Consider the following 25,822-nt stretch of genomic DNA (forward strand, 5'->3'; position numbering starts at 1 on the left):
ATACATAAGTTTTAAATATAAAATATACACATAAAATTGCTTTATATAAAATGCCAGGTACAGTCCTCAACAAACAAAAGTATACATTTGAGTAGACATAATGAATTCATTTATTTTTCATTTTTACCAAGAGCTCATGCACCTAACTACTCATTTAGGACCTCCAGCCCTCTTGAATATTGCAAATTCAGCTCTTGCTTGGAGGTCAGGAGTGTCTCTGCTCATGTCACACCTAGTCTACTCATGCCAGTGCTGGGTGCTGCCATTGGCCAGACACCAAGTTCTGTAGCACTGTTTCTTCTGGCCTCAGAATGCCAGCCCTACTGGACATGGGGGTCCCTGGCTTCCTCTGAGAGCTCTAGTATTCTTGGTCCTGTAGGGGTTCCAAAGTTGTACTGCCATCTTTTTCAGTAGTCTGTCTCTAGTGTGTTCCAGAGTTTAATGAAAGTCTTTCTTCTGATTGACATTTTTTCTTCTTTTCTCCCCTTCTATAACTGAAATGTGCATCCATTAAGAGCTTGACAGAAAACAATCCAAGAATATCTTCAGAATTGCCCTTCCCCTCCTCTCCAAAGACCAAAGCACTGAGGGTTTGGGGATGTTGCCTCTAGGTTCCTCAGTCACCTGATCCAAGAAAGAGTTCCTTCCCTGCCACGGCCTCCCTACCCCACACACTAAGATGGAGTAGGGGTCATGATCAAGTAAGACTTCTCTTTACAAGTGCATGCTACTCATTTGACATACTGGACTGATGAGCCACTTGTCCCTGACTTGTCACCTCAGTGTTCCCCCACAGCATGGTGATGGGGGAAGCCCAAGTAATGTTTTCAAACTTGATGGCTCACCTCTCTATTGCTCTCCTACACCAAGAAGCCATAAGATGTTCATCACAATGTGAGACTTTACCCAGTTGGAGTGTGAGCAGGGTAGCCTGAGTTCCTTCCTCTCACTTATCCAGCCAGTGTATTCTTTCCATTTCCTTACAGTAGAAATCCAGCAGTCTCGGGGACTCTGGCTTCCTGCTGACCAGTAAATCAGAGACATATGTGGCTCATTGCTTTTCTCTTGCACGTATTTACAAAGTCAGCCCCACCACATGTCCGTCACTTTGTGTTCCCAGCTCCCATGCCTGCCTGTGCCATCTGCTCAGATAGCAGGGCCCTGCCTCCCAGTTCTGGGTGTGTCAGAAGCTTGTCTGAGTTCGGCCAGCAGCCTGAGCAAGAGTAGACTTACCCCTGCAGGAGATGCCAACAGGTTCACAATGCACAGTGGCTCTGGTGAATACACACCATGGACTTAAGCCACCAACTAAAGAAAATGTTGGCTAGAAACTTCCTGATGGGAAATATGACCCATTAGTCATTATTTATTAATAATTTCCCAGTATATATATAATCTTATAGTGAAATATTGTTCACAGTTATTCTGGTAGCAAAGGAACTTTGTAAAGAGCACAAGGTTTGAGATTTTATGAGAACTTTTAGGATCTCATAGGATTATCACTGATAATTATTCCTTTAGCCACGAGAATACCTCTATTTTCAGGTTAGATGGGCTGTTTCACAGTTGTTAGATGGAATCCTTAAGTCAGTCACATAATGATAAATCTAATTCTGTTTCAAAATTCTGTTGTGTCTGATCTCAAGGGGGAAAGAATGGTTGGAACGTGTTTCCTATGGTTTCCTAGAGTTGAAGATGTAGAGTCAAGCAAATAATAGTGACAGAGATTTAGGGAAATCCTACTCTGCTCAATAAATCGTACTTTAAATGTGAATGCTTTGTGTTTATCTTTTACAAAAGTGAATAATTTTTGCTACAAAATGCTACAACTAAACATTTATCTACAAATGTATATTTTTTGATATTAGCAATATTTCAGGGGCGTATACAGGATATATCTTAAAATCAATTTGAAAAATAGCAACATTGAAAAATAAAGATTAGCAGTGAAGGGACCAGACAGGAAGAAAAGAAACACTTTTTCCATGTTGAGGCCATTACTCAATCCATGCCATTATCTCCCTCTGGAGAACTGAGGAAAATGGGGAGACAATGGCCGCATTTCAGATGGAGCTCACTCTGGGTGAATACCATGGCAGAAAAAGTGCCCTTCCACGGATGGATTGCCTTCCCCACCATGTCCCCCATTGCAGTATGGAAAAGTACTCTGTCATTTTCTCTGGGGTTTATGGAAAGTTTTATTTTGTTGCAATGCACATTTACTCTAAACAAAGCTGTGTTCAACTAATTCTATTTCTAAGAGAAGCAGGTATTTTAAGCAGTTTGTGTATCTCCTTGATTTTAAGGACAATGAGGATACATCAAAGACAGAGAAGGGTATTCAATTAGAATGTGACTTTTAAAAGGCATAAAATCATAAAATGTTGGGCTTGTTTGGGAATTCAATTTTATCTCAGATACATTTTTAAACAAAGAAACTAAGGTTGAGAGTTGAAATAGTTTGTCCCAAATTTATCCTACCTTATCTATGAAGCTACAATAATAGACCAGATAATAAACATGGCTGTACCCATTACCCCTTTGTCCCCCAGTACATCCCAATTAGCTGATGATGACATGATGGTTTTCCTCATTAGAACATGTATCCCGCATGTGTGCACCTACACAAATGTGTGTCTTGTATGCATTATATGTTATATATCTTAGCTGTAATCTAGATATTAATTCAAGCCACATTGCATTCCTATAGCAACCAAGTCTCCCCACATACACTATATGATTTGTTGCAGTTGATTTATCAATTTAGTAGAAGTTCAGAGTGCTTTTGCCAGGTGAAATAGCAGATTGCAATGCATACATTTGAAAATATTCTATAAAATGAAATCAGTATAAAAGGTGTATAGATGAAGCTCTCACTACTTGAAGGATAGTAAATTTTAAGTGTATATGTTTATACGATTATCTTAAATCTAGATACATTTAATAACTTAATAATCGTAATTATGGATTACCCTCAGCAGAAGTCTTTATTATCTGGCTTATCAGGTAGGAAGGAGTTGAAATACATAGAAGTGATTTGCATAAAAGAAATAAATAGTTTGCTCTGACCATTTGAGAAAGCTTACTTTCTTATAATCTATACTCAAGGAAACAGTATGGAACAGAGAACCTACATGTTTTTTTTTTTTTTTTTTTTTTTTGCATGCACACCTAATAAAGTTGATCGAAATAATGCTGGGTACATTTTGACTTTATCCCTTTTTCTCTTCTTGTCATCATTTCTGGTTTTTCAGCTTCATTTGTTCCTTTTGTCTTTGATGAAGTGTGAGAAGTTAATATTCCAGGATTATGCCTAGTGAAGATTTTTTAAAATGTATCTCAGTACGTACCTGTCTTTGCTGTGTACTGTATTCAGGATGTTAACCGTGGACTTCAGCAGAAGTGGTGTCCTATCTTTATTTCACAAGCAAATCATTCATCACTTCTGTTCATTCTAGTTTTGCAGGTTTAGGCAAATGGCCTTCTGTCCTTACTTCCAGTCACCATTTTTAGGGCGTTCAAGAGCAATACCTCCAGGATGATATGTTCAAGTGGCCCCAGGATATTCGTATACATGTATGAGACACAGGCAGATAACACTGACTACCTTATGTCTCCATCCTGTGAGAAGTGCACTATTATTGTTGTTTTATAGATGGGAAAAACTGAGAAGTCAAGTAATTCTGTTAAATGATGTAATTAGAACTAAGACCAATTGTTCTCTTTCCAGACTCACTGACTGTCCTCTCCCAGCCATGGAATGAGGCCACCTGTGGTCATCTTTGTACCGCCACTGCCACTTTTCAAACTGTAACCAACAAATAAGCATCACCTGCAGATCTGTTAAAATGCAGTTTCTGATTCTCACTCAGGTCTGGGATTCTGCACTTCTAACAAACTCCCACCTTTGATGCCTGAGATCTCACACTTCCAAGCTCTCTGAGCTCTGGTCCACTGAGCACACACTGAGTAATAAGGCTTTTAGCAATCTTCTGTTCCTACAGTGGGGTAGCATGGCACAGTCTCTGGAATTTCATTACATTTTCTAATATTTGTTTTTTTAAAAAAAACATAGTTAACTACCTCTTCTCAGCAAATATGTATATAGGCATGAATGTTTGCATGTTCAGACATACATTTCAAACCTTAAGATTATATCTTAAATTATAATAGATATCAATAAATGGAAATCATTCTGTTTACGAATGTTCACTTTACAAAGTAGCTCAGCAGGAATCTGTCTAGTTAAGTGGACCGTACACTGGCAAGCAGAGCTCTGCAAACACATTCATTCTATGTGGCTGGAAACCAGAGGCATAAAGGAAATAAAATGTGCCTATTTACTCTTTACATTTTGTGCTGCTGTTCAGTTTATGCAATCAAATTGAGATTTGATTGGTTCTGAGGGCCCGACCTTGCTGGCTCTGTCCTAAGTGGTTGGGTCTTAATCCTTAAGCCTCTGGGGAGCCTTTCACTTGACTGAAATAAAAACAACTCCACCAGGGTCTGCATTAGCATTTGCTTATGTCACAACTCAAAGAGACCCTAAACCAGGAGGTCAAAACTATTTGACAGTAGTTCTGAGAGTAGCTTAAGCTCACAGTCAAGGCTGTTACAGAGAGAATTTTACTTAGAGAAAAATTCTAGAAATACTGTGACTCCTTAATCCTGCAGCCATGCCAAGCTCTGCCTGCTACATGCTAATGCCCTTGGCCTTATTTCTTGGCACAGAGCATGCAGGGTGGGGAGGTTAATTGCAGAGGCAGAATGTGAGGTGTCAGGTGGGAGTAAGATGGATGCTGTGCTTTCTGGAAGAGAGCTAAGTCTCCAATCCCACCTCTGCCTCACTTAGGGATGGATGCTCAATGGACAGGTATAATTAACATCAAGAGACAATGTGGAAACTGGAGAATGTAGTGCCCTCTGGAGCCAGGGAAGGGACTTTCCAAAAGTGGAGGACCTGGAGCTCTGACCCCTTCTATTGCTAGGAGGAAGGTACACCAGGAACAGAAGAGATCTCATGTTACCTGGCAATGGGGGCTGGTTTCTGAAGCATATCAGGCACAGTGGGTGGCCTCAAGGTGAATCTCTCCTCAGGACACACAGATGAAGTATCTTACTTGTTAGGTACCATCGGGTGATGAGAGTGGTTTGGGGAAATAGTATTTTTCCACAATATCTGGAGTCGAACAAAACTTTACTTATATTTCAGAATTTATGAGCTGGATTTTAGTAGTTTTTGACCTGTCTATTCCATTTCTAACTTCTGTCCACACAGTCGTTAGGTAGTTAGGGAGTTTTTGACCTTTCTATTACATTTTTTTTACTTCAGTCCACACAGTAGTGACTTGTGTATTGAAAGCCCACTTATTTCAAGTTTTCAGTTTATAATCCCTGTCACTTTCTATGCTCATGACTAGGAGTTCAGAACAGTCAGCCAGTGGCTCAAAGTTTGACTGAAACCACGTTTTATTGGGTCTGAAGAGTTTGTGGTTACTGTTTTTGTTACTTCACTAGCTAAAATTAAAAAGTTGAGCAATTTCGTATGAAAATCCAGATTTCCAATGACTCTTAGAACAGGAAGCTTTGCCTTGCTCAAGCCTTCCTGGCTTTCTGGCTCCCCAAAGCAGGGACTGAGGAGCTCCCTCCTGGTCAGGTTGGGAAGACACGGTCCCAACCACTCATCAACTCAGTGTTCTGCTGTCACCTGCATTTGCATTTGTGACCCCTTTGCAAAGGCTGGAAGCCATAAGAGTGTCCCCACATGCAGTCCAACGCAGCCAACTAATCCTAAGAATGCTGAGTGTGGCTTCAACTGGCCCAAACCTTCTGACTTCTGATCTCAACCACCTAAGCCAGAGAGTTGCAGACGTAAATTTAAGTTCCCTGGAAGGAAGAGTTTAGCTGTGGTTGACTGAACACAGTCATTTAAACAACTGGGCAATGTATGTTTGACTGTCAAAGAAGTCTGGATGGATAGATTACAGCTGGTAATCCACACCAATCAGAGAGGTGGGGACTCAACCTGTTCTATCTCTAGCCTTCACTTGTGAACCACTGCTGGCAGGAAAGAGTACAATTAAGGGAAAGCCAGGCCTTCTCCTTCACAGGAAACCTGGAAGAAGCATGCATCATTTCTGCCTACATTTCCTTGGCCAGAACTTAATCATACTGAGCTTCAAAGAAGGCCTGAAAAAAGTGTCTATTCTGTTTCCAACTACAGATGAGCAAGGCGAGAATGGATATTAGGGAGGCACCAACAGTCTCTGCAGGGACTGGCTCTTGTGGTTTTAAGATTTCCTACAGCATTTGCTATGGTGGGCGTTAGATAAATATGGTAAAGGAAAGGGATTAAATTCTAAATTTTAAATTTAATCCCAGCCTTGGCAGCCCCTTATCCTCACCTCCGGATCACCACACACTGGTGATATTGCTGGGAAGTATAGACACCTTCCTCCTGCCTTTACATACGTCTCTCATTCTTTATTCCTGTAGGTTTTGCTTTGTTTTATCACTCTGTACAAATGTTTCATCTATAATCAGCCAAATGTTTAAACCCTATGCAAGTAGCTATGAATCAAAAGATATCCTGGCTCCTTCCCATGTAAAAAGACAAATGTCTCATTAGAACTCTTTTCCCCCATGGGAAGAGAAGTTTCCCAAGTTTATGAGCAGGACTGATACTAGGACTTCACCACCTCTGGCAATATCCCTGTTAATCTCAGTCATAAACTCAGTCTTAGCCCTATTTTAGGAATCACAGTGCTCACAAGACAACACTTTTCAGTGATATGATCTCCTTCTGGCCAGTGAGCAGAGAGAGGGTTCCTTTTGCAGCTAATTGTATAAAAACCTGAACTTCTTATGTAACTTCATGTTAGCTAACTTAGTTTAGAAAATTAATTTTATCTTTCTCCCTCCCTTTTTCACAAAAGAGTAAGTGTAAAACTACATTCTGTTCTTTCTTTCTTTTATTTTATTTCCTTTTTTTTTTTGAGACATTAAAAAAACTTAGTTTGTCAACCTTGGGGTGCCCTGGCGTCATACCTCATAGCAACCTCAAACTCTTTGGCTCAGGTAATTCTCTTGCCTCAGCTTCTGGAGTAGCTGGCACTACAGGCATCCACCACAATGCCTGGACCTTTTTTTTTTTTTTTTTTTTGCTGTTTTTGGCTGGCCCCACCACACCTCCCGCATATGGGGTTGGCGCCACAGGCACCACCCCAATGCCTGGCTATTTTTAGAGTGGGGTCTCATACTTGCTCAGGCTGGTCTCAAACCTGTGAGCTCATGCAATCCACCTGCCTTGGCCTCCCACTGTGCCCAGCCCCAACATTCTCTTCTTTAAATGTGAATTCATCTACAAAAGTTTATATAAAGCTGTATAAAAAGATGTATATGAAATGTTCCTTCTCAGGAAGTCTATACAGACTGAGTAGATTCAAGATTAGATCTCCCCCAGCAACCTCCTCCAAATAGATACTCTATTCAGACTGCTGAAAATATACCTGATTGTTTCCCATTGGGGCAAGTTGATACAATCATCTCTTTTTTGAGTAAATGTACCATATAATTTTTCCTGATTTAAATCTGAAATAGGGCAGTAAGATGTAATATGTATGTTTTGGTTCTTTAAATAACAAAGCCACATGTTCAGAACCAAAGTGGTAATTGAGAGAGAAGGTCTCTAAGTGTCTAGTGAACAAATATCATCGGAGAGCGGCCCTAAGTCTACAGATGATCCAAGTTCCAGAGATGCCAAGAGCACTTGCACTCTGTGTCTGTGCCTGTGCGTCCACCCCTCCTGTTGCCTTCAAACCCCATTTGCAAGCGTCCTCTGATGGGATAGGCAGCACTGAAGACTTTAAGGACAGAGGATGCAGCCCATGTGCTGAGCGCATCTCTGCATGAACAGACAAAGGGAAGGACCAAGACTTCAACTCTTGAGAAAATTACATTTTGTCAAAACCCCGTGGGTTTGTTTTGTGTTTTGGACAGGGCATGATACTTTCAAACCACAAGCCCAAATAATGGAAGATGTGATCTGAAGACTAACTTGCTACCACAGCAGACTCCACTATTGCTTTTAAAGAAACAAAAGGAAACAATAACACAATAACACCTTTCATACTAAAAATGGAAAAAAAAATTAACCTAGCTAGAGAAAAAAAAACATTAGAACTCCACAGTCACTCTCACATATTGGCTTGTCTATATCTATCTATATATTTATATATACACAAAGGAGTAAGTGTGGATAGGGAATGGACTCCAAAAGCCGTCATTTAATTTTCTCCCTGATTTTCAGCATCTGCAAGTGTAACCTTGTTGTATTCAACATCTGCTTCCTGGATCCTCTGGAGAGCTGTCCTAAGAATGCGGAGTCTTCTTGTCGTTCTGTGAGATGAGTTATTTGGAGGGAAATAGGTTGAGGACATTGTATAAAACAGTGGTCTTAAAATACTAGGAGGGCTCTGTTTTTAGTTTCTGGAGTGTGAAAATCCTGGAAGTTTTCATTAATCTCATTTTGCAGAAGAGAAAACTAAGGGCTAGGAAGTTTTGTCACCTGGCTCAAGGTCACATGGTAGATGGTGACTGGGAAGGGGGGGCAGGGCTCCTCCTCCTTTTTGATTCAGTGCTTTTCACTGAACAATTCTGTTGCCTTATTTTGATATTTCCAGTTATTTTCAGGGAGTCTGTCATAAGCAGTGAGGTGAGGAGGAGAAATGTTTGAAATTATTTCTGTTTTGCATGAGTCCATGTGACGGCCAACTCAGCAAGATATATTACTTCCAGGCAAAAAAGCAATCTTACCTTCTAACTGGGTACTAATAACCATTCAGCTACTTTGTGAAGGAATTCGGTTCTTAGGAGCTGTTCGAGTAGATGTTGGTATTTTAAGAGCCACAGAACCTTAGATTATTCCAACTGAAAGTGGAGACCTTCCAACTCAGCCCCTTCATTGCACAAGTGAAACCACAGGTACTGAGGTACAGTGACTCACCCTAGGACCTCTGCTCGGCACGACAAAGTCCATATCTGGACTACACTTCATTAAGCCATTTCTCTTCAAAAAGAAAAAAAAGAAAAACAACAGGGATGGGGAATACTAATAGGTGTACCACCCAGAAAATGCATGTCAAGCAAGTTCACTGACCCCACTTTACATAATACCTGCAAGGAGTTTCTAGTTAACAGCCAAGCAGCTCTCTAGTTAGCATAATGCACATAATAGTCTTCTTTCTTCTCCTGCATTTTGTTCTTTTTCTTTAAAGTGTGTCTAAATTATTGCTAATAAGGTATTTTTAAAGTATCTGTTGGAAGTACAATGATATCAAATTTGTGAAAATTACAAGGCAGATTCTTGCATTTAGAGACATTCCTGTTAGTCCACGTTTACACTCAAGAGCTCGTGGTTTTTGGCCCACAGCATGTTACGCGGTATATGGTTTAGTGGCTCTTGCCAGGATCTCCTATCACAAATTGCAGCAAGACCCTCTTGCAGGGCAGAGCCTGTGAGCTCACCTGTGTCACCTGGCATGACAGGTGAAAAGAGGTGTTCATACTGTCCTGGGCCTGAATAGTGTCCAGCATTTATAGCCCAGTATAGTACGTATCTGTAAATGAATACAAGAACCTCTGTTTTTAAATTTGAGTCAGCAGCGTCTTAGCCTCCCTGAGTAAGCTGTCAGAACTTTGCTTCCTTCACAAGTGCCAGGGCCACAGAAGTCTGGATTCTCCAGGCATGTCAGGAATATTTTGGCAACTGGGATGCCAGTACACTGTTAGGATGGTTGGTCCCAATCACTGATTCCATAATGATTCTGAGAGATTCAGAGCCATTTCCCCCCATTAGTATGTATGGGTCTTTCTCTAAACAAACTTCCTGGAATCAAGGGCAATTGGCTTATTCTCCTTGTAACCATGGCGACATACTTGCTCTTTCGCCCGCCCCACCCTCTTCTCAAACACCACTGAGCTGCTGGCTTAATAAAGCCTGACAGACTTAAACAATGGAGATTTCTGACCTTAAGGTCAAGATCTTTATTAATTCAGAGCAAAACAGAACTGTGTGTTGTCATTGGGCTGACCCTGCTGGGCATTCAGTAAAAAATTTCCCACCATGATTGAATTCCCCCAGCTCAGATTTTTGGAAGTTGGCTAAAGCAGACACAGCTGGAAAGGCCCCTACATGTTTAGGTGACAGAGGATCTGGTAGCAACATTGCCATCCTTAGGCCTCCCAGCCTAGTGTGGGTAGAGAAAGCCATGGCCCTGAGCAGAAGCAGCTGTCCTCTTGACCTTCTGGCACAAACAGGGAAAATGTTCAATGTCTTCAGTTTCTTAATAGATAAACTTCAAGCCCTATGACCTTGTTCCCCGTGCATTTCTTACCACTGTCTGCTTGTAATCCTCTGCTCCTGCTATGATGAGTTGTACGTTGTTTTTTCATCTTTATTTTATCATGTCTCCAGATCTTTGTTCTTATTATCAGATTGACCTAGAAGGCTCTCCCTTCCTCTCCCCCTTGTCATCCTTCAAAACACACCCTAAGTGTCCAACACTAGGTTTTGTACTAGATGGTGTGGCGTATCCCCTTCAGGGCCAAACTAGCCACCTCCCAGCTGTCAGGTACTGGCAGTAGCTGTTGGCTACTGACTGTTCACATCTGAGACCTTCTGCTAAAATAGCATTAGAGGGGAGGAAGCTGCCTTGGCCAAAGTTGCATCAACCCACATCCAGTGACCAGTTCATGCAAGAATACAGAGGCCTGTCCTCCTTCCCTCTGTAGGAAACAGGTTCCAAGGGCCTTCCTCGCTAAGAACTCCCCAGGGAATGGCTGAGTCCTGCATTGCAACTGCACCACACCTCAAGCTCTCCCTCTGCCTAGTTCTGCCCCCTTCTCTCCTTACAGGTAGCGAGCTGAGAGTCCTCCCCAGCAAAACGCCTGTGTGCAAACCTCTACCTCGGCTTCTCTCTTCCAAATAACACTAAGACACAGCAAATCTAGGAGGAAATAATATGTAATCATTAAAAATTTTAAATTATGTATTTGAGATATTTAGTGACATAGGAAAATGCTCAAGTTAATGAAGTAAATACAAAAACAAGAGATAAAACTGTGCCTGTGTTGTATTCCTGATTATGTAAGAATATGCATGATAAAAAGAGAGAGAATGAGAGCTAAAAAGGAAAAGAAAAAAAGCTATCTTCTCAGGAGGAACTGCTCCTAAAATAGAACTCAAAGAGTGTACATCTGTGGAATTTTGTTTCAGTTTTTCTGTTTGTTTTAAACATTGTACAATGAGCAAGTAATCATTAGAAAACCTAATTAAGTCATTTTAAAGTAAAATGAGGTAATATTACTAAACAAACCCCCAGAACACAAAATACATAAACAAAAGTCTCGCTAGCTCATCATTAGGGAACAAATGAAAAGCTGCAGCTCCCGTGGTCTCTCTCTGCGCTATGTTCTCACTCAGCCCGGCCCCTGCCCACATGGATTATTTCCAATTTTTTGTGCAACTCTATCCCTAAGTATTTGCATCTGTCATTTCATTTAACCAAATGGTACTGCAAAGATTGAAATTTAGCCTCCTGTATGACACTTTGAGTTCCACGAGGGTGGAAGAGCATGTACCCCATCCTAATAAGTGAGTGAGTGAATGAATGAATGAATGAATGAGCAAAGTGGCATTTGGAGGGCAGGCTAGAAGCATCAAGAATTTGATTTTCATCATGACAATCTACTGAAAGCAAAGAAAAGAACGTAGATAGAAGCCAGAACCCTTGAAATCCAAATTAATGGTTCCTCATGGCTTCAGAACAGAACACGGTAAAGTGAGCGGCTCCCGGGCAGCCAGTGCTTCAGAGCCTGGCTCACAAAGAACTCAGGAAGACGCTGACGTTGCCACTTCAGCTTTGAGGCTTTCGAGATAAGCATCAGTTTGGTTTCAGAAGAAATGAACAGTGATGAATATTGTCTTCAACTTCACAATGCTCCTTTTCATTCTTCTCATTCGTAAAGAAAGAAAAACGCTAGCATTTCTTCAGGAATGTTTTTATTTCTCCCATTTAAATTTTAGAAAATTACATTTGCATCTTTCTGGCTATAACTTTTTCTTTTGCCCCTTCATTCTTCTCCCACAGTTATTAAAAAGTAATATATATTTTTGGAAGTAAAACCCATTTGTGATATAATTCACCACTTTAATCATTCTGAAGTGTATAGTTTAGTTAGTGTCATGTTTTTACCCTGTGTCTGGCTTCTTGAAGTGACAATCAGCCAGTCTTTGCAGAGGTATTCAGTTGACTATTGAGGTGACTTTGCAATAATCGTCCTGAGTCACATACGTTTACATTTAAATAAGAACATTGATTCCCTAACTCCAAGAACTAACTACTCTATGTCACTTAGAACCTATGGGAACAAATTTGTGAATGACATGCATAAGAATCTTTGTAGACAGTCCCTTGCTTATTCCCTGCTCACCACTGCCTCTCCCCTTCAGGACTGTGAGCCCCACCCCATGCTGCCTACACTTCTCCAGGAAAGCCACAGGCTCTCATGCCTTCGTGTCTGGCTTTTTCTACATTTTCTTTCTTAAGACAATCCCTGGCGTTATGACACCACTGAAGCTTTCTCTTCTACTTTCAGCGTCTCCTCCCTTCCCTCCTTTCACCTTTTCTCCCCCCCCCACCTCTCTTTTTCACTTTCCCGTTCTCTAGGCAACTTCACATGCCTCCAGTTTAACACATTCTGTTTTGGCTTATAGCTGTCCATTCCATAATAGTTTCCTAATAGGATAGTAAATACTTTGAGCATAGGGACTGTTTACCTGTCTCCTCTGTTCAATGATCTTGAAATGTAGATGTTCACAAACATTTATTCAATGCAATAAAAAGAAAAGCTCACAATATTTAGAAATCCCTGGCTGACTGGGAAAGGAAACTTTTTGTGGTGGAGTGTGCCTTTGGGCGCCCTTCAAGTGAGTGTTGATGGTGAGGACTAGACCTGATGAGCAGTGTTTGCCTTGAAGGCATCAGAGGAGTAGCAAGCTGGAAGGCATCCACCTCGGAAAATTTTCTGATATTCCTAAGAGAAGAGGCAAACTATTAATTAGATACGTATCATGACAATGTGTACATGCAGCATCGATAAACCTGCACATTCATCCCGGCCCATTTTTATTCTTGTTTCTCTTGAGCTTCAACACTGATTTTATATTTGTAACACCTGCTGTTTCCATCCCAGGATAATAGACTATTTAGCATTTTATCATTTCTACAGTATAAGAATTCACACTCCACCCACCCCTAGTTATTTGATATCGATCTTTTTGAGGGCTCCCTGGGGATTGTTCTGTAGTCGAGGCTGCACTGCCAAGGCTGTGGGCAATCAAACCTGTTATAAACTGCAAATAAAATAAAAAGAAAGATGTCTAGTTTATTGGAAACAAAAAGCAATAATGGAAACTATGGAACTAGAGGTGGGACAAAGAAAGAAAACAAGAGGAAGGAGGGGGAAAAAACAACAAAACTATAATATTCTTATTACTCAAATCTGTGTTGCGTCAATCCTCTATGCAGAGCCTTCCCCATTAGAAACTGAGACGTGCTCACTGAACCCTTCAGTAAATAAAATGCAAAGGCTAGATTATCAAATGTTCATATGCAAAATGATGACTCCTGGATATCATCCCACTTTCTGGTTTAGTTTCTTTGGCGTGGATCCTAAATTTGCCTTTTTAACAAGGCCCCAGGTGATTGTTGGAGATGGTCTGATCAATGCACCACAGTTTGAGAAATGCTACGGAACTTTTAGCCTCACTATATTAATTATCATTTTCTGGTAAATAGTCATATGTTTTATGGTGTATTGTCAATTTGGGCTGCATGTAACTGTATGGTTCTTTTGCTGGAGTTGCCTGGGCTTTTCCAGCCACAGGTGGCTTGTCTGGAGCTGGTGGTTGAAGACGGCCAAGCCTCATGACTGGTGGTTGCTGGGGTATGAGGCAAAGGCAGCTCTTTTCTCTTCCATGTTGATGCCACTGCAGGCTATCTTGGAGTTCTTCACAGGTCTTCAGATTTGCAACAACAAGAGAGCACATGCCCCAATATGCAAGCACTTTTCAAGCCTGTGTTTCTATCATTTTCTAAGGTGGTAGATTACCAATGGTAAACCATACTTATTATATGAGTAAACTAATGTGTCAGGGAATGGTTGAAGAACCAGAGTTTATGAAGAATTCACACTTTAGAAATATAAATGAGTACAAATGCAAGTTTATCCATCAAATAAAAATTTCTCATTGAGCTGTAGTCCTCCCCTGCCCCCACTTTGAAGTCAGGAATCAGGGGACTTATGGCCCGGGTGATAAGATTTGTGCATAATCATAATAGACCCAAGGAAGTTTATAGCCCTTTTTCATATTATGCATCTTGAATAATTAATTAGAAAATAAAAAGAGTACCATGGTTCTAGGGATCTGGAGATTACATAAGGGGGGCAGGTGATGCTCTTTAGGTTCACTGCTTTTTGGGGTTGGGTAAGTGGATAACATAGGGGTAAATATCATAGTGTCTGTGTAGGTCTCATTTTTGGTTTTCTATTTTTCAATCATTTTCTTTGGGTAAATAAATTACTTCATTTCTCCACATCTCACAGGGTTGTTTTAAGGTTTACATAAAATAATGTACATCATAGGAGTTCACAAAGCATTAGCTATCATCATCATCTTCATTGTTGCCATTCTAGAAAAACATGTTGCTAACATACCATAGCTCACTGTGTATAGCTCACTGTACTCACCTGAGGAATGGATAGCTCCCTGGAAAATGCATATTCAGAAAACTCCTTGCCTCTTTCAAATTCCCAAAATAACTTAAAAATTGACTAACATCTTTTATTCCATGAGGACAGGAGAGAATGACTTTGCCCAAATATGTTCTTTTTAATTTTTAATTTTTTGTTTATTTTTTTGAGACAGTGTCTTACTTTATCGCCCTCAGTAGTATGAGCATCACAGCTCGCAGCAACCTCAAACTCTTGAGCTCAAGCGTTTCTCTTACCTCAGCTTTCTGGGCAGCAGGGACCACAGGCACCTGCCACAATGCCCAGTTAGTTTTTTTTTTTTTAGAAACAGGGTCCTGCTCTTGCTCTTGCTCAGGCTGATCTCAAGCATGTGAGCTCAGGGAGTCCACCTGCCTTGGCCTACCTGAGTGCTAGGATTATAGGCATGAACCACCACCCACCCCTGAACCTGTTCTTAATCCCTGTAAGGACTTAGTGACTAGTGTCCCCACTACCATTAGAGGAAAACTGCAGTGGCAGCTGGTCCCCAGATGGCCTCCAGTGATCCCTGTCTTGTGGTATCCACATCCTTGTGTGAAATTGAAACTATAATATTAATGATATATTGTATAAATGTGACTATAGTAATAATAATGTATTCTTGAAAATTGCAGAGAGTAAATAATTCTTACCACAGAAAAAAGTATAGGAGGTAATGCATATGTGAATTATTAGCTCGATTTAGTCATTCTGTAATGTACATATATTTCAAAACATAATGTTTTATACCCTAAACATATACAATTTTGTGAATTAAAGATAATAATAGCACCAAAAGCATATCTAGAAATTATTCTGTTTTTTGTTTTTGTTTTTTTTTTTTATGTAGAGACAGAGTCTCACTTTGTTGCCTCAGTAGAGTGCTATGGCGTCATACAGCTCACAGCAACCTCCAATATCTCAGCTCAGGTGATTCTCTTGCCTCAGCCTCCTGAGTAGCTGGGACTACAGGCACCTGCCACAATGCCCAGCTATTTTTTTTCTTTTATTCTGACTTGACTTTATTCTTCTTAAACCATATACTAGAATTTCAAATATGAATATGCAGTAATATTGTTCAAAGAGAAATTATTTTTATGCTTTTTAAAATTACTTTTTATTAAATCATAACTGTACATTGATGCATTTATGGGGTTCAGGGTACTGCTTTGATATACAATATGAAATGTTTACATTGAACTAAGTACATCCATCACAATTATACTCATTTCTTAATAGTTTTGAAATGTACCTTTGCATCATACACATTAGGTGAGGTCCCCTCAAATACCCTCCCTCCTCCCATGTCCCCCCTCCCCTCCCCTCTCTCTCCTTTTTCCTTCTACTTTCTGGACTATAGTTATGTTTTGCCAGTCGTATGAATGTGTAGGTGATTTCATAGTAGTACTGAGTACATTGGATACTTTTTTTCCCATTCTTGAGATACTTTACTAAGAAGAATATATTCCAGCTCCATCCAGGTAAAGATAAAAGATGTGAAGTCTCCATATTTTTATGGCTGCATAGTATTCCATGGTGTACATGGTGTATGCAATTTGTTAATCCATTCATGGATCAATGTCCACTTGGGGTGTTTCCATGTCTTGGCTATTATGAATTGGGCTGCAATAAATATTCTGGTGCAGATGTCTTCATTGTAAAATATTTTTTGATCATCTGTCTTCATTGTACAATAATTTTTGGTATACCTAGTAGAGGAATTGCAGGATCGAATGGTAGGTCTACTTTTAGTTCCTTGAGTGTTCTCCAAACTTCTCTCCAAAAAGGTCGTATTAGCTTGCATTCCCATCAGCAGTGTAGAAGCGTTCCCTTCTCTCCACATCTCGCCAACATCTGTAGTTTTGGGATTTTGTGATGTGGGCTAATCTTACTGGAGTTAGATGATATCTCAAAGTTGTTTTGATTTGCATTTCTCTGATGATTAAGGATGATAAGCATTTATTGCCAATACAATTCTCTATCTTTTCATCATTCTATGCTTATCTATACATGTATAAATAAATGTCAAATATTTAAAACTTTAAGTAAAATTTGTAGGAAAGAAGAACTAGAATATGATTTCTGAGGTTAGATTATAAATGACATTGTGGTTTCTGTCTGTCCTCGGATGACTCACTGTGGGGGCAGCCAGCTTCCATTTTTTGGAGGCTACTCAAAAAGCCTATGGAGGCTTCTATGTGTCTAGACCCTAAGACCACCTATCAACAGCAAATACCATGAAAGTAAGCCATTATGGAAGGGATACTCTAGCTATAGTCAACCCTTAAGATGACTGTATCCTGTGACTGACACTTGGATTTGACTGCAACTTCGTGAGGGGTACACTAAGCCACAGCTACTCAGCTGACTTTGCTCCCTCACTTCTGATCCACCAGTTCTACCCATGAGAGATGATAAATGTTTGTTGTTGCTTTCAGTGTCTAAGTCATGGTGAATTGTCATGCAATGATAAATAACTAATACACTTGTTCTGATATGAGATGAGGAAGGAGCATAGATACATGGGCAGATGGAAAGAAAAGGCATGAGAAGAGCCCAGAAGGCAGAGACTGAGGCTCACCAGAAAGAAATCTCACAGTGTTTCTCACCCTCTCAATGCACAGTGCTGGAGGCCACTTTTTGGAAGTGAAGTAGCAGAACTGAGTGTGCCAAGTGCTTTGAAGTACCCAGAGAGCCTGCAGGGAATGGCACTAGGTAACCGGGAGGTCACGCATCTCCTCTTTATCGTCTTGGCCATTAACTAGAGGGAAGCTCTTTGTGGGAAACATGCAAATTGCTGAAAATGGAGTTGAACTTCCTCTATCCTTTTTTAACTGGAAATATAATTGCAACTCCTTGCACATTGTGATGATTTTTTTAATCCTGTCACGCTTTGTTGGCTCGCTGCTTTTCATCTTAATGTTTATTAAAACAGCCTGAGTTCTCTTTGATGCTGAAAGCCCAAGTATGTGATGGGAGGCCATTTCCAAATTACAATGCATTTTTACTTGATATTGAGGGGTTTTGACTATTCATTCTTTTTTTTCCTTTAACTTGGGGGTGGGAGTGGGGGTAGAAAAGGGAAAATAAAATAGGAAATAGTGAGTGGCCAGTCATACGCTCAGGAATCCGGAATTTTTTTTAAAGCACCCCAGTAAACATCTCATATGTTATTCAATGAGACTCAGTTTCTATATCCCTGACTAGTAGCAGGTAGAGTGAACCATAATCCACAGATCATGTATAAACAGATATGTAATATATTCCTACTAGAGTGATTGAAGATTTAGCATAGATACTGCATTGGTCAGAGTTCTCCAGAAAAACAGAAGCAATAGGATACATGTAGATATATAAGAGTAGATTTATTATGAGAACTAGCTCACAATTATGGAGGCTACAAAGTATGATAGACTTAAGAAACAGAGGGAGAGGGGGGATTCCGAAGGGTTGGGAGCAGCTGAAAACCAAAAGCTCTGATATCAGAAGAAGACAGTCTTCCACATTTTTAGTCCTATTTGAGTCCCTCAACAGACAGGATGCAGCCTAATACTTATCTTATGCACATTGATGCAAGTGGATCTTCTTTATTCTGTCTACTAATACAAATGCTAATCTCAAAAATCACTGTCACACCAGAAATGTTTTCTCAGCTATCTGGGAATCTCTTAACTCAGTCAAGCTGACATATATAATTGATCATCACAAATATACCCCTGTCAACTTGGCACCTCCTCTTAAATCACACACAGTCTCCAGATGAAGACAACAGAAGGCCGTAATCCCACCCAACACAATACCACTATCCTTCATACAACTGAAAACGTAGTAATTCCATCCCCTAAAGAAACAATAAAGCCCTTTAGTGGTGTTTATGTGTCTCCTGATGCTTACATTATTTATTATCATATAAATAAATAATACTTAAATATCGATATAAAGTCAAAATATGTTATATGATAAGGGAATCAGAAAAGAAAGAGAATGAAGTTATCTGTTTAATAAATGTACATATATACACACAAGTGCATCCTTTACAAATAAGGAAGACATGCTCATGACAAAGAAAGTCCTCATGTCTGTAACTGAGCACAGCTGGTATCATAGCTAACTTCTTAGGCTACTCATTCTCTATTTCATTTGCTTTCAACAAGCACCTCAGATGACCATGTTTCTTTACCTGGTATGTTGACCGAAACCTTTATTCCTGAAGGGTCTGGGCCATTCATAGTCCTGCCTAAATTAGTTGTGTAATTTTTAGTTGACTTTAATCACAAACAAACTCTTTCTTGCCTCCATTATGAAGGAGGGGTTCAATTTCATTTTGATTGTCTGAATCAGTCACCTCAGCCAACATCATAACTCCTTTCTTGGCCTGTTGAGTCACAGACACATCTAAACCTTTGGAATGGTGAATGAGATTCTTCTAATTGGATCTGACTGTGCAATAAAGCAGAGTCTGGTACTGCAGACTTTCTAAACAGGTAATTTTACATTTGAGTCTACATCTACAAACAGTGGGATGATACCCTAACAGAAATACTTCTTGAATGGTTTCCAATATTGGGGGAGATTATAGTTGAAAAATGTATTTATTTCTCGTGACTGCCACAAAGAGCCACCACAAACTTGGTTGCAGAAGGCAATCAATGCATATTTATTTTTCATAGTTAAGTTATCCTGAAGGCCAAAGTCAGCTTCACTGGGCCACAAGCAAAGTGTGAGCAGGCCCACACTCCCTGCAAAGGCTCTAGAGGAAAATCTATTCCTTGCCTTTTCCAGCTTCCCACGGCTACCCATGTTCTTTGACCTTATCATTCTGATATCTGTCACTAGTCACATTCCCTTCTCTTTTATCGGCTTGTGCCAAATATTCCTTTGCCTTCCTCTTATAAAAATACATGTGATTATACTTAGGACCCTATCAGATAATCTAAGATAATCTTCCTCTCTCAAGAGCCTTACCGATTTGCAAATCTTCCCATCTCATGATCCCTAAGAGTCTACAAAGACCCTTTTCCTAAATAAAGTGACATTGACAGATTCCAAGGATTAGGAGCTGATAATATTAGGGGCCATTATTTAGCCTCTTATAAGAAGGTTCGTGTCATTTCAACCAAGAACCTGAGACTTGTTCTATACCATGTCTGGGTTTTCCTCACTGGTGCTCCTATTCTAGTTGCTAGTGTAACATAGAAAAGAAAACCTGACCCCCATCTTCTTTAAAAATCTAGAGGACATACACATTGGATGGAAGAATTGTCAGGAGGAAAGAGGGAAAATGCCAAAAATTTTCACTGAAACCTTGACCTCCTCTATTTTGTGCTGTTAATTGTAGACTCCTGCTCTGTTAAATGTCTTCCTTTGAAAGCTTCTCTTAAGTTTGTACTTTGAAATATAGGTTTGGTTACCCATTCAGAAATTGCCATCTCACATGTTCAATCAAGACCTTCCCTGTCAGTCTGTCACTGTGGTTCACTACAAAGTTTTATTAACTTTAGAGTGAATTTACTGCTCTGCTCCCACAAGTAAGTGCCCTGATATGATATGTGGACCCGAGATGAAAATACTTGATGTATGGTTGGAGGGTAATAGACTTCTCCCACCCAAACTGATAAGTCATTACAGGCTCTTCCATCCAATAAATCTGAGCTGGGGGTCCCAGCTTGCACCTGGTATGGGGGAGGGGAGGATGGGAATGAAAGAAGATGGATTCTTTTCAAAAATACTATTCTACTTCATAGTTGGTAATAGATGGGTGCATTGGCTGGGGTGAAGGGATGGTTGTTGAAGTGATGGCACACTTGGTCACAGAGGTGGAACTACAGATAATCTTTGCTGCAGTTGTGACATGAAGAGATTTTTGGATTTGGAGAAAACTTGCAAATAAAAATAGTGAAGTTGAGCTCCTGAAAAGTTATTGGGATGTCTCTGTAAGGGACAGAGAGAGAGAGAGAGAGAGAGGGAGAAAGACAAAGAAAGAAGGAGAAAGTGAGAGAGAGAAAGGCCCTAAGACTAAGATTAAGGAGTATAAGACTTCCAACCAACTGCTCTGGCACGGGAATTTTACAGACTGGCAGATTTTGACCCTTTTCGGAGTCATGCAATGCTTCCTAAGCTGGAGTCTATACATAGACACCGAGGGCTTCACAAATTCTCAATTGGAGAAACTCCGCTTTTAAAAATAGTGTCAAACCTTAGCCCGATAGCTCGGTGTCTCCGGAATCCAGCTCCATCTGCCCCTCTTAGCCTACTTCTCTCTCCTCCACTGTTTTTCCAGTAAAACTGGGCTACTCAGAATTCCATAAGACTTCTCATGTTTTTTATTTTGCACAGATCACATCCGTCCTCTAAAATCTCCCTCTGCCCTTTTCCCTCCTTCCCCTCCCCCAGTCCAACATGTGCCCAAGCCCAGCTTCAGGTTCGGGTGCTCATGCTCCCTCAGGATTTCTATACCACTCACGCCTGGAGATGTGGCTGCTCCGAATTGCTTGCGTTTTTTATTAGTTATATCTTTTTGACAAGAATGTGTATCTCTAAGATTTTGTGTCTTTCTCCTATCACGTATCTCTCACAAAGTACACGATTACTATAAATAAATAAAGAGTAGCCTCATTTTGCAGTTGGCAAACCCAGCCACACTAAGATGATGCTGTGGGGAGCTTGCCCTTCTCCACCCATCATTTCAGCTCTGTTCTAGGCATAATGCTGGTCCCACCTCTTCCAGCTTAAACTGCCTGATGCTCATGATCAATGAATTACGGTGTACAATCCAGAAAGGATAGGTGGGGCAGTGAAGAGAAGATGAAGAGAGGCATCCATGAGAAAGTAGGGGCTGAGTGCTGCGGCTCAGGCCTGTAATCCTTCTACTCTGGGAGGCCACTGGTACAGGATCCCTTGAACTCCAGATTTTGAGATCAATCTGAGCAGGAGCAAGACTCCATCTCTACTAAAAGTGGAAAAAGTAGCTGAAGGCAGGCACTCACAGTCACAGCTGCTCCAGAGGCTGAGGCAGGAGGATCACTTGAACCCAGGAATCTGAGTTTGCTGTGAGCTAGGCTCTCTAGCTCAGGGTAATAAAGTAAGACTCTATTTCAAAAAAGAGAGAGGGGTGAGAGAGAGAGGGGGGCAGAGAGGGAGGGAGGGAGAGAGAGAAAAAAGGAAAGAGGGAAGGAAAGAAGAAAGGAAGGGAGAGAGGGAGGGAGAGAGGGAGGGAGGGAGGGGAAAAGGAAAAGGAAAAGAGGAATGGGAAAGGGCCAGGGAAGAAACCATGGTGGTGGGATCAGAGAAAGGCTTCCAAGAACAACAGTCCTAAAGTTCCTTTGGCTGTTACTGTTCACACTGTTGCAGGTAAAACACCCCTCAACTCCGCATCAAATCTTCTGTTTCACCTGTCTGATATATGAGGCTATTCTTGTATGGAAATTTTGAAAAGAGTCCAATTTTCATATTTGGTCAATTCAAGTGTAGCATTCATTATGAACAGAAACCAGCAGCTTCTTACAAAAGTAACAATGAAAGAATAAGCACTGAAAATATTTGGAGTAAAGTGGGTCTGTGGCATGAAGTTGTAGCAATCTTATCTAGAGCTCATGGGGAGGACAGACCCCAGGTGACATAGTAAGGGGTTCAAGAGATGCAGCGGCTAACCAGAGAAAAAGACATGACCACAAGGTGGCAGTAGCACTCACAAGCTGTATCTGGCACTTTGACAGCTTCTCTTGTGTAAAGAGGATTCGTCTTCACAGCAGGAGTCTGTAGAGGGTAAGTACCTGGGGTGTGGGGTCCTGCCTCAAAGGAACCTAGGGCAAGGGAACCCTTGAGGAGGACAGAGATCAAAGATTATGTATCTAGGTGATGTCACATAGCAACACAGCAGGGAATCTGGGGGGAGAGCTCAGAAGGGCAGCATTGGTAGGGGTCTTTATGGCCCAGGGCTTAGCTTGGCTGTGGCTACAGGTGTTGGGGTTAGATCCCTGGGGTATGCAAAGCAAGCAGGCTCTAAATTGCTAAAGATATAATTACTTGAGCTTGGTTTAAAACAATTGGATAGGTAAATATTTGAATTTGATGCTAGTCCATCTATACTTCAGCCTGCAATGAAGGAACACAACCTATGGGTCAATGCATAGAGGCATCTTTGGTTCATTTATAAAACAAACATCTCTCTCCCTCCCCACCCCCACACACACACAACAGGGTTGGAAGCATACCGTATATGTTGTTATATAACTTTTCCCATAATATTGTAAACATTTTTCAACGTCATTTAAAATTCTTCTAAAACATTATTTTTGCTGTCTCCTTACTGTTTCATCACGAGCCTTTCTCGTGGTTAACCAGCCCGCTCATGCTTCCCTGCTGATAGTCTAAGGCAGTGGTTCTCAACCTTCCTCGTGCTGCAACCCTTTAATATAGTTCCTCATGTTGTGGGGACCCCCAACTATAGCATCGAAAATAATTTTAGGGTTGGTGGTCACTACAACATGAGGACCTATACTAAAGGGTCTCGGCACTAGGAAGGTTGAGAACCACGGGGACTCTAAGGTTTCTAATTTTACCTGCAGGTGTGTAGTGACAGAGCTCAGGCTTTTTGGCTCCAAATCTGATTTTTACTCTTGGCTCTACTGAACCAGTTGTTAAGCTGGGGAATCATCCAATTATTTTTGAAGAATAATGTGAGGAAGAAGAGGTTTCATTCAGATTCTGAAATGTTTGTTTACACATTTATTTATATGTTTATTGACATATGTATAAAGGTATTCCTCTGTAGCTTAGCATAGGGTACACAGTGGTGAGATAATAGCTTATTTATAGCCTTGAAGTCATGAGCTCAAACATCCTCTCATCTCAGCCTCCTGAGTAGCTGGGACTATAGGTATGTGCCATCACACTTGAATAATTAATTTTTTTTTTAATTTGGGGTCTCATAATATTGCCCAGTCTGGTTTTAAACTGCTGGCCTCAAGGGATGCTTCCACCTTGGCCTCCTAAAGTTCTGGGATTAAAGGTGTGAGCCATTGCACTGCACCTGGCTTATGTGTTTATTTATTTAGTATTCATTTGTTTAACAATATGATGTATGATCTAAGCTTGCAAATAAGTTTTAGTCAAGTTTTACTGTTCATCAAGGAAGCATGTTATGCGGAGAGTACTCATCGTATGGGGTCCCTGAAGAATCCTAGCTTTGAGGTAAAGAACAGTCCCCATCTGGCTACATGATAGCCATCTGCAGCAAATCACCCTGACACAAGACATCCACAGAGAGAGTAGTTGTATTAGGAACAGCACTTCCCCATGTGAAAGCTGTAAGCTAAAATGCTATTTCACATCTTGAAATCTGTTTGCAAAGCAAGTGGAGGAGCTGGAGAAGGTGGCAGAACGACAGTGTGACTCCCACTTCCTCCTTGTGTGTGTGTGTGCATGTGTGGGCTGGGAGGGGGGTGCTGTGAATGGCAAAATGGGCTGTAAGAACAAAGCCTGACCAGACAACCTGACTCCTATTCTCGGGATGCAACTGAAGTTATAAGTAGATCTTCCCAGGGATCCTCCCCTGTGACTGTGTAGGAAATGCTGCTTAAACCTAAAGGGAAACAAGGAGAAAGGAAACCAGAGGAGGGCTGAGTAGTCTACTCCAGTTACCATCAACGTTCTGAGACAGTGTTATGGCCCGTGGTTTCACTCCCAAGAATCACAATCCACAGCATCCTTTCGGATTCATTCATGCAAGTTGCAACTTGTCTGGCTTCTCGCTGTTGCTGGGAGGGCTTCATTTGTTTCTGTCCAAGTGGATTTTGTGTTTCTCGATTGTCGTGTATGTCGCAGCTTTCCTAATGACCCAAGTACCCCAGACAATTTGCAAGATGCGTTTATACCTGAGTTACTAGAATCATGCCCTGCTCCCAAATCTGATAAATTGTGAGTCTCCACTGTTAAGATTGGGTTACTAAACTGCACAAGTATTTTAATGACTTCTCAATTCTGGCTCAGCTATACTTGCACCTAGAGCTGAAACTCTTCAAAATCTGTGCTACTTCTAAAAAAGTATATAGATAGTTTGGCATCCAGGAAAGTCCATTAGAACCACTATGTAGGTGAACAACACTTAACCTTGATTCATTTCCAACAGCCCTGTCTTTACCCCTCCTTTTATTGTTTTATTGTTTTCCCCCTTTGGTGTTTGCACTCCCATTCCTACCTGGTGCACAGCCCCCTCATTCTGCTCTTTGGCTGCCCTAGGAAGTCAGTGAGATACATACATGCACATACTTCAGCTTCTTCCTTCATTGACCATGTCAAAACACCTTTCTTCCCAACCTACCTGTTCTGTGCCATCCAAGATGTTAACAAGTGTAAATGACAATAATTGCATATGGCTAGATGTTAATGATTGATAATGGCATTATACCTCAAACCACTTATACCAAAGAAATACTTTCTGCTGGTAGCTCTTACTATGTTGCAGGTTTGGGTGGAAGGGGCAGGGCGGGGGGGATTCATATGCCCATTATCTCATAATCCCAGAGCGCAGTGGGCAAGAGCAAGGGTTGTGGAGTTGGTTGGGCCTGAGATCTAACGTGGGCTTTGCAATTAAGTAACCACTGTGCTTTCAGCAGTTCAGTTTATTCTTTGTGTCTCATTCTTCTCTTTTGCAAAATGATGGTGATAATAGTGTCCACTTCCTAGGGTTGTGTAGGGATTAAATGACATACTGTGTATAGCTTGCTTAGCTATGTGCCTGGCACATACCCTCAAAAAAATACTGCTATGAAATAATATTTATAAATTAGCTATTATTATCTGCTAAAGCCACCTGTACCTTTGGCCGTGTTTTAATGTACTTGACTGTGAGGTGCTTACTCTCACCAGCCACAGGCCTGTGCATTGCATAGCTAGAGACACATGGGGGACGTTTAAGGACCTGGCTTTCTTATGATCTACGTTGGAAAAATAATAAAAAGAGGCAATAAAAATAATAAAATAGATGCAG

The 25,822-nt window shown here is 40.8% G+C and overlaps 1 protein-coding gene across 6 annotated transcripts in view; it reads left to right on the forward strand.

Annotated features, from left to right (window-relative positions):
• Positions 1 to 25,822, forward strand: part of CTNNA2 (catenin alpha 2) — a 1,095,877-nt gene that overhangs the window by 509,613 nt on the left and 560,442 nt on the right. The window contains exon 7 of one of the 6 annotated variants that reach the window (XM_023507758.1): positions 24,494 to 24,507. The exons of the other annotated variants lie outside the window; for them this stretch is intronic. Within the exon in view, the coding sequence (XP_023363526.1) occupies positions 24,494 to 24,507 (14 nt within the window). The remainder of the gene's footprint in view (positions 1 to 24,493; positions 24,508 to 25,822) is intronic. 6 annotated transcript variants of the gene reach the window in all.

The sequence above is a fragment of the Otolemur garnettii genome, unplaced genomic scaffold (genome assembly GCF_000181295.1).
Source record: "Otolemur garnettii isolate 467f Iridium unplaced genomic scaffold, OtoGar3 scaffold00203, whole genome shotgun sequence".
Lineage (NCBI taxonomy): Eukaryota > Metazoa > Chordata > Mammalia > Primates > Galagidae > Otolemur > Otolemur garnettii.